The 12,880-nt window shown below is 39.6% G+C and overlaps 1 protein-coding gene across 1 annotated transcript in view; it reads right to left on the bottom strand.

The window, feature by feature from the left end:
* LOC102843595 (zinc finger protein 639-like) overlaps positions 1-4,166 on the bottom strand; it is a 21,821-nt gene extending 17,655 nt beyond the window's left edge. The window contains exon 1 of the mRNA XM_006881861.1: positions 4,022-4,166. Coding sequence (XP_006881923.1) covers positions 4,022-4,166 — 145 coding nt within the window. The remainder of the gene's footprint in view (positions 1-4,021) is intronic.
* Positions 4,167-12,880: the final 8,714 nt, after the last annotated feature.

Below are 12,880 nucleotides of genomic sequence, written 5' to 3'. Positions count from 1 at the left end.
TTTAAAAATAATAATAATTTTTTAAATATGCACACACACATCAGTTGTCCTTTCAGTATGTAAATATAAAGGACAATATAGAGAATATTATCGTATATTGTAAATTCACTTTAAAAAAAAAACCCAAACACACCTCACTCATTGCCGTGGAGTTGGAATCAACTCACAGCTGAATCTCTACTGGGTTTCCGAGGCTGCAAATCTCACAGGAGGAGATCGCCCATGTTTCTTCCTTGTGAATCATCAGAGAGCTTGGCCTCTGAGTTAAGAGTGTAACTCCCTGTAGACAAGGCCACCAGAGCTACCTTAAATTTGCTTAGTCACACGAAAATGATACATACATCTTCAATTTAATCTCTTTGTCCATAAGGTTTAAACACTTCACTATGTGTAAGCTCATTTTACTGCTGTTGTAACTGGTTCTTTCCTTGTTTCTTTCTGAGTAAGGCAGGCACAGTGCACTTAACTCCAGCTGCAAGAAATTTAACAACTTTTTTCCCCCTAGTAAAGTAGAATGAAAAGAAATAACCATTTCATTAAAAAAAAAGGCAGGCAAACAGATTTCAATGCTCAAAGCAAGACAGACATTGGTATGTCATTATCCTCTCAGAAGTACTACAAAACCACGAATTTCAAATATGCAAAGTAAGACTAAAAAAATAGAAAGGTGTGTCATTTTTCTTCTTCGACTGACAAATTATTTCCTCCATAGGCTGTTGCAACAAATCAAAATACACAACTCGAGAGAGGCTTAGAAGAGAGTCTCATTCTTACACAGGTACTCAATTATTTTGGAAATGATTAAAATGCAAGATTAGGATCACTCTGTATCGTTGGGTTGATTTTGCTATATGAGCACAATATATTCTATAAAAAGAAATTCAAACAACTCGCTTTTAAGTTAGCTTTCTTCTACATTGTTGCTGCTGATGTTTTGTGCATTCGAGTCACAAGAGACCCAAAGCTGACCCTCGGCTGGTTTTCAGGGGCAGGGAATCACATGGGAGAGAAGACTGCTTATCCTCTTCCCACAGAGAACGAGGTTGTTCAAATAGTCTAACTAATAATTTTTTTTTTCTAATGGAGTTTCACTAGGGAGCTCTAGTGGCCTAGTGATAACAAACTACACTCTAGTCTAGAGGGCATGCAGTTCGAATCCCGCAGCTGCTCCGTAGGAGAATGAGCAGCCTCTTCTGGTGTGATTAAAGGCCTCTGAAAACCCGCTGGAAGGTCAGCTATGGGTCGGTTCTGACTGGGTGTTATTCCCTGCAACAATGGTGTTTCACTAAGGACCATTAGCGTTAGCAACACTACATTTTCCTAAATAAATAAAATTAAATTTAAAAAGCAAAAAAAACACCCTCTTAAATTCATTGCTATCTAGGCAGTATTAACTCATAGCGGATCTTCTAGCGGGTTTCCAAGGCTATAAATTGGAAGGAGAGAGACTTCTCGTCTTTCTCCAAGGAGTGGCTGATGGATTTGAACCTCCAGAGAGTACATGCATACGTAATACGTACACACACAGAGGGAAGCTTGAATGGCTTAGTGGTAAGGAACTGCGCTGTCAACCCAAAGGTAAGCAATTTGAATGCACCAGCTGCTCCATGGGAGAAAGATGCACAATCAATTCTTATGCAATTTCCTACCTCTAAAATCCCTCTGGAGGGTCAGCTATGGGTTGGTTCAGACATCATCACCGCCACACAGAAACACACACACAGAGTTACCATCTACTATATTAACAAAACTGCTTTCATTTATCATAGTATTTACCAAATTTATGTTACTGGAGCAAATGTGACAGGGTGCAACATTAAATGTAGTAACAGTGACCTTTATGATTCTCTGAAGCCTGAGGGGGAAAAAGTCTTAGGAAAGGTGGTGAGTCAGAGAAAACTCAGACTTGCAAAAAAGATGGATTGCCACCAGTGATTGTAATAATGGGCTTGGACACACGAGAGATCTTTAGGATGGTGTGGATCTGTTGTTCATAGCATTACTGAGAGCTGTAGTTGAGTCCATGGTACCTAACAACAACCACTGAAGTTCTGGTCACTTAGTGCTTACACATTTGGCTGCTAACTTCAAAGTTTCTTGCGTGACCTCACCAACTGGTGATTCTGATGGAGAAAGGGAAGGCAGTCTGCTCTGGTAAAGATTCACAGCCTTGGAAGCCGTATGGGTGGGTCTACATTGTCCTCCAGGGGCCATGGTGAGTCTGAGTCACCGTGAGTTTTTCGGTTTGGGTTATGATTAGCAATTTCTTTTAAGCCGATTTTCAAAATTAGAAAAGCTACCCGTGGCACTCTTAGAAGTTGGTCTTCCAAAAGTGCAGACACAGTGTAACGGAAAAAGAATGCAGTTAGAGGTACCAAATAGAGTTCATAGACAATTACTAGTGCAATTACACTAGAGAAACATTTCAATTAAAAACAGCCAGGAAAAACTGTGAGGCTACCATAGCTCTCAAATAGTAATGGAGCTAAGAAGCATCTTCAGTAAACATGACCTATTTTTTTTCGGGAATGGCACCCATAAGTCAGAAGAAAAGTGTCCAGTGGATTTTCTAATGAAATCACAGGGGCCGTAATTAATCGAAGGCAGATTTCAGTGTGTGTATGTTCAACACGTATTTGATAAATGAATGCAATATTCCAAGGGCATCTCATTAGTGCATGCTTAATATTAGTTTTATCCCACTGCTCCGAAGGACGTCATGAGGATTCTGTACCCCCTATGGTCTCCCCCAAAACGGTGCTGCCTTTGAGAAGCAAGCTAGTCCTAACACGGCATACTGCTGGAGAGGCATTTACACTTCAAATTCACTGCACTGAAACCAGACCCATCTCGAGCAAGTCAAGGAATCTTTCATCACACCTTATGAATAAATATTATGAGAAATCAGGCCCTTTTGCTATTTTACATCCATCTTATTAAACACAAGTACATGGGGGAAATATCTCGGCATAAAACTACCATATTCATTAATTCCGCCCCCCCCTCCCCCAACATCTTTCACCTGAAGGCACATGCTGAAACCTGTAGAGGTTACTTTATTATTTAATTAGAGCAGATCCCTTCCTCGCATTTTAGGTGTTTCATCTAAAGTTTGATTAACAGCAGCGTAGACTGTGCTCTCAGGCAAGGAAATAGAACTTGGGCAGAAAGAGAAATAAGGAGAAGCAAACTTTAAACATAGTGGAGAAAAAACCACGAAACGTACAAAGAAACAGGTCCTCTAAACCACTAGGAATACTTCATCACTGTCTTTGCTGTTATGTCCCATCGAGTTTGTGGGTAAACTACCCACAGCTGACCCTCCAGCAGGTTTTCAGCGAGATTCAAATCACCTGGGAGGAGACTGAGCATTTTTTTCTCCCTTGGAATAACTGCTTGATTAGAACCACGTGTCTTGGGCAGTGAAATTCCTTACCATTATGCCACCACTGCTCCCTGCCTATTCCTCTGAAAACATACATACGCTTATGTATTCCTTTAACAAACTTGAAATAATGGAGTAATGGAGCTTAAAGAGTATTAAAATCAGGACCCAATGGACTCTCTGGCAGTTCGAATTCACCAGCAGCTACTCTGAAGAAAGATAGGCAGTCTCCTGTGTGATCTACATCCTTAGAGATCCAATGGAGGATCTGCTATGAGTCGGTTATGACCAAGAGAGACTGGTCAAAGAATCAGTGGTTCAAAGCCACCCTATAGTCCTTAGGTAGGTAAGTTTAGTGACCTATCTCATTCTGAAAGGTCATAGCCTCTCAGGACTCCTTAGAGTGGTTCACACAAACCTTCATTTTCAGAATTGACCCAGTAACTACAAACAGAACAGAAATGGAGAAGTTATTATCACTGTCAATGAGGAGCTCAGTCAAAAGTACGCATTATTAAGTAACGACACGTGAAGCCAAGTTTTAATAGCTACAGTGTCTACTCTGAACACATTTCCACGCTTTCACTTCAAATTATGCCTACGCAACTTTAAGTGCCACTACTTGCAACTTTTTACCTGAGAGCTCCCTCTTGTGGTAGAGGTCTGCGTTCCGCATCTGTATGTCGTCATGGTCCACATAATTTTCTTTGGTATTCCAATGTGTCTTCACAGCAGTTGAGCTCCAGTAACTCAAAAGCATAAATGGGTTGAATGGAGCCATCTTTGATGATAGCTCCTTTCGTCCCCTGTCTCCCTCCACCATTTCCCTAAGGTGTTCCCTGCGCCTTCCAAATAATCTGCTCGCACTTTATAAACAAGGAGCTTTGGTGGCAAGGAGATGTGCTAATACCCCAAAGGTACACAGTTCAAATCCGTCAGCTGCTTCTTGGGAGTAAAATGGGTAATCTCCTCTTGTGTGATTTCCAACATCTGAAAGCCATATGAATGAATTTCAACTCGATGACACATAACACAGCAATAACTTCATAAACTAGAGATTTTTCCCTCTGCGTATCAGGGAATCTTTAGGTGCATACTCAAGGAAAAGTAATTCCAACGTACTTTCAACGAAAGTGCTAAAATGCTCTGGAAGCTCTCTGCACAGATGAGGGGCTTACTAACTTGTTTCCTTATAAGATAAGATCATCAGACCAAGGCTAGGTCACTGGTGAATCACAAAACGAAACCAAACCTATTCTGACTCGATAGTTAGTGTATTCACATTTCATTACAACATTTAGAGATGAGCAGAATTGCTCCAGAGAATTTTCAAGACTAATCTTCATGGAAGTAGATGACCAGAGTTTGGGTTGTTTAGGTTTTTTCCCCCCCCTGTAGAGCCAGGTGGTGGGTTTGAACTTCTGACTTTTAAGTTAGTAGTCAAGGACTTAAGCACTATGGCTTGCTTTTTTTTTTTTTTGACAAGGCATTGTTCTTACGAACCTTCAAGTCACTTGCAACTCATAGCGACCCTATGCGCAATAGCTCTGAACCCTGTCCTACCTTGAGCCAGTCTCCCTGTTTTGACACACCTGTTCTTACTGCCTCAGTCACTATGTGAATCCATCTCATTTAGGGTCTTCCTCCCCTGCATTGACCCTCCATCCTTCCAAGCTTAATGACTAGTCCCTACCGGCAACATACCCCAAGTATGTGAGACAGAGCTTCAAAATCCTTACCTCCAGAGAGCAACTTGCTTTTACCCTCTCCAAGGCAGAAATGTTTGTTCTCTTGTCAGTTCACGGTATGTTCAATACTCTTCACCAGCACCACAACTCAAAGACATCAATTCTTCTGTCATCCTTATTCATTATCCAGGTCTCTGATACATAGCATACAATTGCAAAAACTATGTCTTGAATTAGGCACACCTAAGTCTCTATACTGACATCTTCGGTCTTCAGCAGTCGGGAGAGGTTTCTGACAGCAGACTTTCCTAAACCAATTCGTCCTTTGAGTTCCTGGTTCCAAACAGGTTGATTGTGAACCTGGGCAAGCTGAAATTGTTAACAAGCTCAATCTCTTTTCCACCTGTCAACTGTTAGGCATCACATGTCCTTAATTGTAAATATTTTCACTTGTGCCAGTCAAGTTCTCAAAATAGTAAATTTCTAATACTCAGTTCATGGACTAGAGATTAAAGAGGAAGAATAATATGGCCTTAATGAAATCTTCTATTTTCAGTATGGTGGCTCAGTTTTTCCTTTAAGCAATGCTGGCATCTACAAGCCTAGAGTCGTTCTCTTTCAGCAACACTAAAAAGCCATCTACGTTCTCATGTCTGCATAATGCTTTGAGCTGAGAATTTAGCATGTCATTGATCCTTTCTTAAACACTTCTAAACAATTCTTTTATGTCCAGCTCCATCCAAGAGTACTGCCTTTGAAAATACGTAAGAAAATACTCTAATACTCATTGTCACAGAGTCAGAACCAGCTCATAAATGATCCTCCACTGGGTTTCCAAACTATAGGACGAGACTGCCCATCTTTTCCCTGCAGAGCTGCTGCTTTTGAACCGCCAGGGAGGCATATAGCCTTTGAGTTTGCAGCCCAAATCCTCACAGACTAGGCCAACAGAGGTTTTCTTAGTAGCTTCAACTTAAGAATCTTTCTGGAATCCTGTAGTAAAATGTCACACCATTGTAGTCATACTTTTGTTTATAGGTTTCGTGGGACTTTAAGAGATGTCTGTTTTTCCATGTTCCTTGCTCTTTTCAGATTGCAAATTTGTTATGCCTTCAGTATCATCTTAATATTATCTGGGATACAGAGTAGTTAAAGTGTGTGTTTTCAATGACCTTGCTACAATGGACGTTCATTGTGAAGTTCATCTCATGCTGCCTGTCTCATCTAGAATCTGTAGTTGCCTCCACACTGCCCCTTCTGTTCTCCATTCAACCCTCTAAGATGTCAAGTTTCTGCTGGGGAATGTTATTTGGGAGAGTTGCCATCAATGCGCTCATCAAGTAAGAGAATAGTTGCTATGAGTGGTAATCCACTCAACAGTAACAGGTTGGGTGTGAATGCTCTTTTTTTTTTTTTTGTACTGAGGAGGCAGGGAACATAACATTCCTGATAAAACAAAGTGGTCTATTAGAAATGCTGTCATCAGACCAGGGGGATAACCTTAGCCTTCTCACCAACTATCTATTCTACTTTCTCCTTCTCTTCATTTTTAAAAGGTAAGATGCATCTAAGTCAGCCTACTAATTCAAGGATGTTTCCAAACTATGATTTCAAATTTATTTGGGGATTTTTATTTTCAAAATGTGTGCTAACTTTGTTAATCTATACCACATAATTTCTTTTCTAAAATGACCTTGTAGTGGGCAACGAGTAATTCTAAAACTGTTACTGGACAACAAAAAGGATGTTAAGTTGTTAAATCTAGATAAGTAAAATAAAAAATGAGGTAAATGTAGCAAAATGATTGGGTGGGAATCACTTTCAACATCTATTATTTTTGTTTGTATTATATTTTATGTAAAGTTATGTAATATACATTTTAATAAAGGTTGTGCTTAGCAACTGACTTGCAATACATATTCATAAAAATTTATCAATTAATCCTAGAAAGTCAGTATGAACCATCTTCCAGTATACCACTAAGTCGAGTTAGTTTATCACCAGTGTGTATACTTCAAGAACTTACCAGCCCCTACTCCTTAACCTATTAATGTTGTCAATATTACCGTATATAGCATTTTTACAACTATTCCTATGCTTGTAGAAAATCATAACATGAGAGAATGAGTTGCACAATCTTTCTATAAGTCTGAAGTCATAGTTCACAAGAGCACTCCCTATTGCCAGGTGTTGGAATTGCAGCTGCAGAATGCAATTCTTCATGAAATTTTGATTCAGTGGGAAGATCCCTAGATACACACACAAACACACACTCTGACACTTCATAGATATGTCAAGGCCTCACCCTAGACTAGTGAAATCAGAATATAGTTTATGTTTTCAGAATACCTTCTGAGTAGTTTAAAGAAAGACTGACAAATTTAAGAACAATTGGCACAAAACCAAAACAAATGAAACAAAGGTATGTCTTGTAGTTTTGATGTACTTGAAATTGTTCTTTATACTATAAAAAAAATCAAGCATATAAAACTAAAATGCATGATATGCTGAACTCTTGGCATCCACCACTTAGTTTCAAAAATTATCAAAATTTGCTAATATCATTTAATCTTTTGTCTCATCCTTTCTTCTTCTTGTTTGTTTGGTTTTGGTTGTTGTTTTTATGTTCTGTGGAGTCAGAACCAACCCATACATGACCTTCCAGCACGTTTTCCAAGGCAGTAAATCACACAGGAAGATAATGCCCATTTTCCTCCACTAGAGAAGCTGGTGGATTTGAACTGTATGCCTTCAGGCTGACAAAACAAGCCTCGACCTTAACCCTTGCTTGCTTGGGTTTTTTTTTTTTTCACTTACCAAATTAAAAAAAATACACATTCACATTAGCTGATCTGGAGATACTTAAGCACATAACTGGAATAGCTCTTTGAAAATATGCAATGGTGAGAGCATATAGGAAACCCCCCCCCTCAAATTGATATAGTAAACACAAGAGAAGTAATAGTGGTAGATGCCAAGGAAACTATCTGGTTCATTTTTCTTTGTTTTAAAATTTGGTTCAAGCATCAACTCATCCAGTAATTTCTTGACTTCTTGTTGTTATGTGCCGCCGAGTCACCTGCACTCATAGTGACCCTACGTACAACCGCTCTCATGCCTCTCACTGACTCTGACACGCCTACTTCCATTACCCTCATCACTGTAGTAATCCATCTCATCCGGATTCTTCCTCTCCTGCACTGTCCCTCCACCCATCCAAGCATGATGTCCTTCTCCAAGGATCTACCCTCCTGGCCACATGTCCAAATTATATAAGATGGAGGTACAAAATTATAGCATCCAAGGAGAAACTTGATTTAACCCTTTCCAATACAGACTTGTTTGTTTTCTTGGTGGTCTATGATATGTCCAAGACTCTTCTCCAGAACCACAATTCAAAGGCATAGATTCTTCTTCTATTATCCTTAGTCATTATCCTGCTCTCTGGTGCATAGCAAGTAACTGGGAGGACCATGGCCTAGATCAGGCAACTTAGTCTCTAGACTGACATCGTTGCTTCTCATTACTCTGGAAAGGTCCCTGACAGCAGATTAACCTAAAACAATTCATCTTTTGATTTCCTGACTGCTAATGTTTAGAGTGTTGATTGTTGAGACAAACAAGCTGTAACTGTTAACAACCTCAATCTCTTCTCCATTTTTCATGGTGCTTCTGGAGTTAGCTCTCATAACAATGACCCTCCTTTTCCATGCTCATCACAGGTCCCAAAGGTGATTCAACTCCCAGCACTTAGCATGTGACACTATATGATTTGACAATTTTTCTTCCTTCTCTGCATTTCTTTATAACTGGGTCTATATTTTAGCCACCTTAATGTTTCTAGTCTTTAAGCATAGTTTCAGAATCACAGTGAGGAACACAATAATATATAATGAATAAATGATGTCACCAATGGTCAGGCCTGTCAGATTTAGGTGTGAGTTTTAAGGGTAGAAGAAGTAACTATCAATTCAGTAAATAATAAGATGTATATTCCAGAGGAGGGAACTCAGGTGACTTAGTCTTTAGAGTTTCCCTGCTACTCTCTAATGTGATTCCCCTCTGGTAGTTCGACTCCACCAGTGGCTCCAAGGAAGAAAAATGGACAGTCTCCTCCCATGTGATTTATATCCTACAAAATCCACGAAAAGTCGAGCTATGAGTAAGTTCCAAATTGATAGCAATGAGTTAAGTACATCAAGTGCATCAGTGTTATTGAAGAGCAAAAATTTAATAATCTTTTTTTTATAATCAGTGCTACATGAAACCTTGGGTTTTAGGATAAGGAAACTTTTCTATTAATTGTTTTTAAATGCTTATTTTTATGAGTGAAGTGGCTATAAAACTACCTCAAACTGGCATCACTACAAAGACATTTGCATAAGTAACATGACTACGTTTAGTTCACTAAATAATGTTTAAGGAGGGAGCACCGGTGGCCTTGTGTATAAGGAGCTGTGCTGTCACTCCGAAGGCAGACTCTTTGAATCTAATGGCAGCTCCCTGGGGAAAGATGGGCAGTCTCCTCCTGGGTGATCTACAGCTTTTGAAAACTGGATAGAGGGTCAGCTACAATTTGACAGCACATCCGAACAACAATGTTTTATGTTCTTGAGAGAATATGGTACTCAATTTGTCTGGATTTATAGATGTTGTTGTTGTGTACTGTTGAGTCGAAACAGGCCCATAGCTGATCCTCTAGCGGGTTTTCAGAGCCAATGAATCACATAGGAGGAGACTGCTCATGTTTCTCCTGTGGAGCAGCTGGTAAATTTGAACCACATGCCTTCAGAATTACAATGCAGCTTCTTACCACTAGGCCACTAGAGCTCCCTTTGAGGTATACTAGAGATCACAAAAAAGTATTGGCATTACTAAAGACCGCTCTGCAATTTTTGATACATAAAATTTTGTAGTCATACAGTTGATTTGAAGTTATAAATTCTATGATTGTATGATTTCATTGGGTAGTTTACATATCGATTTTACTCTCTGGATTAAGAAATCAAATTTTATTTGAGAACAATTAGCAACTAAATGATAATTAAAATATCCTTTGGTATCTATCTTAAAATAACCCCCAAGCACTCAAATTCCATTTTATATTATGTCTATATTTGTATATATTTTATTAAAAAGTAAATAAGGGCAGAAAATAAGATCTCATTGTAAATGTTATACTAATAAATTTAACTTCTGGTTCTTAATAAAATTAAGTCAATAACCACATAATTATTAATTCAATTTCTCAGTGTATTGCATACTACAAGATGAGTTATGATATTAGTTTGGTGAGAATTTATTGTATATTATTAATTATAATCTCATTATTGGAGAGTCAGACTTTATATTAAACATTAAAATAATAATGAAGATAAAGATGTTGGCATTGCTCTAAAATAAAGTAATAGGTTTCCTGTTACATGCTATTGAGAAAGAACCAACTCATAGGTGACCCTCCAATGAGTTTTCAGAGGCTGTAAATCCCACAGGAGGGAAGTGCCCATAATCACAAGACAAATATGTTCTTTTATTTTGTGTGTGTGTGTGAGCGCGCGCCCTGTTGAATCAGATCTGACTGGCACAAGAGAATATTGTCCCCCCTTCTTCAGCAGAGCATCTGGTGGATTTGAACCGAGCACCTTTGTGATTACAGTGCAGCTTCTTGCCATTAGGCCACCATAGCTCCCCAAAGATGTTCATTTTAGAAGAGTGTTAATTATATGTAAGATAAAGAAAAATCCAGAAAAACAGAAACACTTAAAATGTACCAAGAAAACTTGTGTCTATCAAAACATTTTATTTAAATATTTAACTGTAAGGTAATGACAAGGAGGATATCTTTGGAAACTATATACCCAATAAGAATCCAAAGTCAAAAGACATATAAAATGTCAACTATTCTACAGCAATCAACTAATTAATCTTAAAAATCAGCAAGTACCTTGATTAGGCATTTCACCAAAGGGGATGTACAACTAGGCACTAACCACATGAGAAACACAAACATCATTAGATATCAAAGAAACACATTTAAAAATAACAATAAGCTATGAATGTACTCTCACTAAACTAAACCAAACTCACAGCCATGGAACAGATTCCAATTCACAACACTGGGTTTTAGAGGCTGTAAATCTTTACAGGAGGACATTGCTCATCCTTCTCCCGTGGAGGTTCAGAACTGCTGACCTTTCGGTTGGTGCAACCCATAACAAAATATAAAACAAAAGGAAAGACAGAAAAATCAAACGTTGTTAGGATGTGAGGAAACAATTACCTATTACTATTTGGAATTCAGAATCAAAGCATAGCTAACCCTTTGGCGAGTTTTCAGAGGCAGTTAATCCCATGGGAAGAAGTTGCCCAGCTTTTTCCCACAGAGCAGCTGGTGGATTCAAACCACATGCTTTGGGATTGCAGCACAGCTTTTTACCATAAGGCCACCAGAGCTCCCTAAAATTATTAGCTTAGTTCCTCAAAATCAAATAATAGAACTATCACATGACCTAGCTATTCCACTTCTAGGTATATACCCAAAGACTTGAAGGCAGAGGCTCAAACAGAGATGTGCACACCAAAGTTTATTGCAGCACTATTCACAATAGCCAAAAGGCAAAAACAACTTAAATGTTGATCAGGTGGCCCAGTGGCAAAACGCTGAGCTGCAAAATTGAAGGCATGTGGTTCAAGGCCACCAGCTGTGGGAGAAAGATGGGCAGTCTCCTCCCATGTGCTTAACTGCCTCTGAAAATTCACTGGAGGGTTAGCTATGGGTTGGTTCCAACTCTATGGTACACAACAACAACTCAGTCGGTAAGAGAAATGAAGTCGATATATAGTATAATATGGACGGAGTTTGAAGACATTATTATCTCCATACCTTTTCAACCTGTATGCAGAGCAGATTATCCGAGAGGCTGGGCTCTATGAGGAGAAGCGTGGTGGTGTTAAGATTGGTGGATGATCTATCAACAATCTGTATTATGCAGATGGCACAACTCTGCTTGCTGAAATTGAGGAGGACCTCATGCACTTACTGCGAAGGGTCAAGGACTGCAGCCTTCAATAGGGACTGAGGCTCAATGTCAAGAATACAAAAATTCTCACCACTGGACCAATCGGTAGCATCAGGATGGATGGCGAAGAGATTGAGATAGTTCACAGCTTCAGTTTGCTTGGCTCCACGGTCAACACTCTTGGCACCAGTAGCCAGGAAATCAAAAAACTTATTGCGGTGGGAAAGTCTGTGGTTAGGGACCTCTCTAAAGTACTCAAGAGCAACGGTATCTCTCTGGAGACTAAGGTGCGCCTGATACAGGCCATGGTTTTTGCAATCACTTGTTATGCATCAGAGAGTTGGACAATGACTAGGGAGGATAGAAGGAGAACTGACGCCTTTGAGCTGTGGTGCTGGAGAAGAGTATTGAATGGTCCATGGACTGCCAAGAAACCAAACAGATTCATCCTAGAGAGGGTTAAACCAGGCTGCCCCTTGGAGGCAAGGATTCTGAGGCTCCGTCTAACATACTTTGGACATGTTGTAAGGAGAGACAGGTCCTTGGAGAGGGACATCATGCTTGGGAGGGTGGAGGGACAGCGCAGGAGGGGAAGGCCCTCTATGAGTTGGATTGATTCGGTGACTGGGGTAATTGGGATGGCTGTGTCAGAGGCAATGCGATTGGCACAGGATAGAGCAGGGTTTAGGGCTGTTGCACATAGGGTCGCTATGAGTCACAAATGACTCGACGGCACATAACAACAACAACAACATTAGGAGTGAAGTCAGTCAATCATGAAAGCCCGA

This window comes from Elephantulus edwardii, unplaced genomic scaffold (assembly GCF_000299155.1).
Source record: "Elephantulus edwardii isolate Elephantulus edwardi_28Jun2011 unplaced genomic scaffold, EleEdw1.0 scaffold00016, whole genome shotgun sequence".
Taxonomy (NCBI): Eukaryota; Metazoa; Chordata; class Mammalia; order Macroscelidea; family Macroscelididae; genus Elephantulus; species Elephantulus edwardii.
The sequence above is the reverse complement of the archived record's forward strand: the minus strand, read 5'-3'. Positions and strand labels throughout refer to the sequence as shown.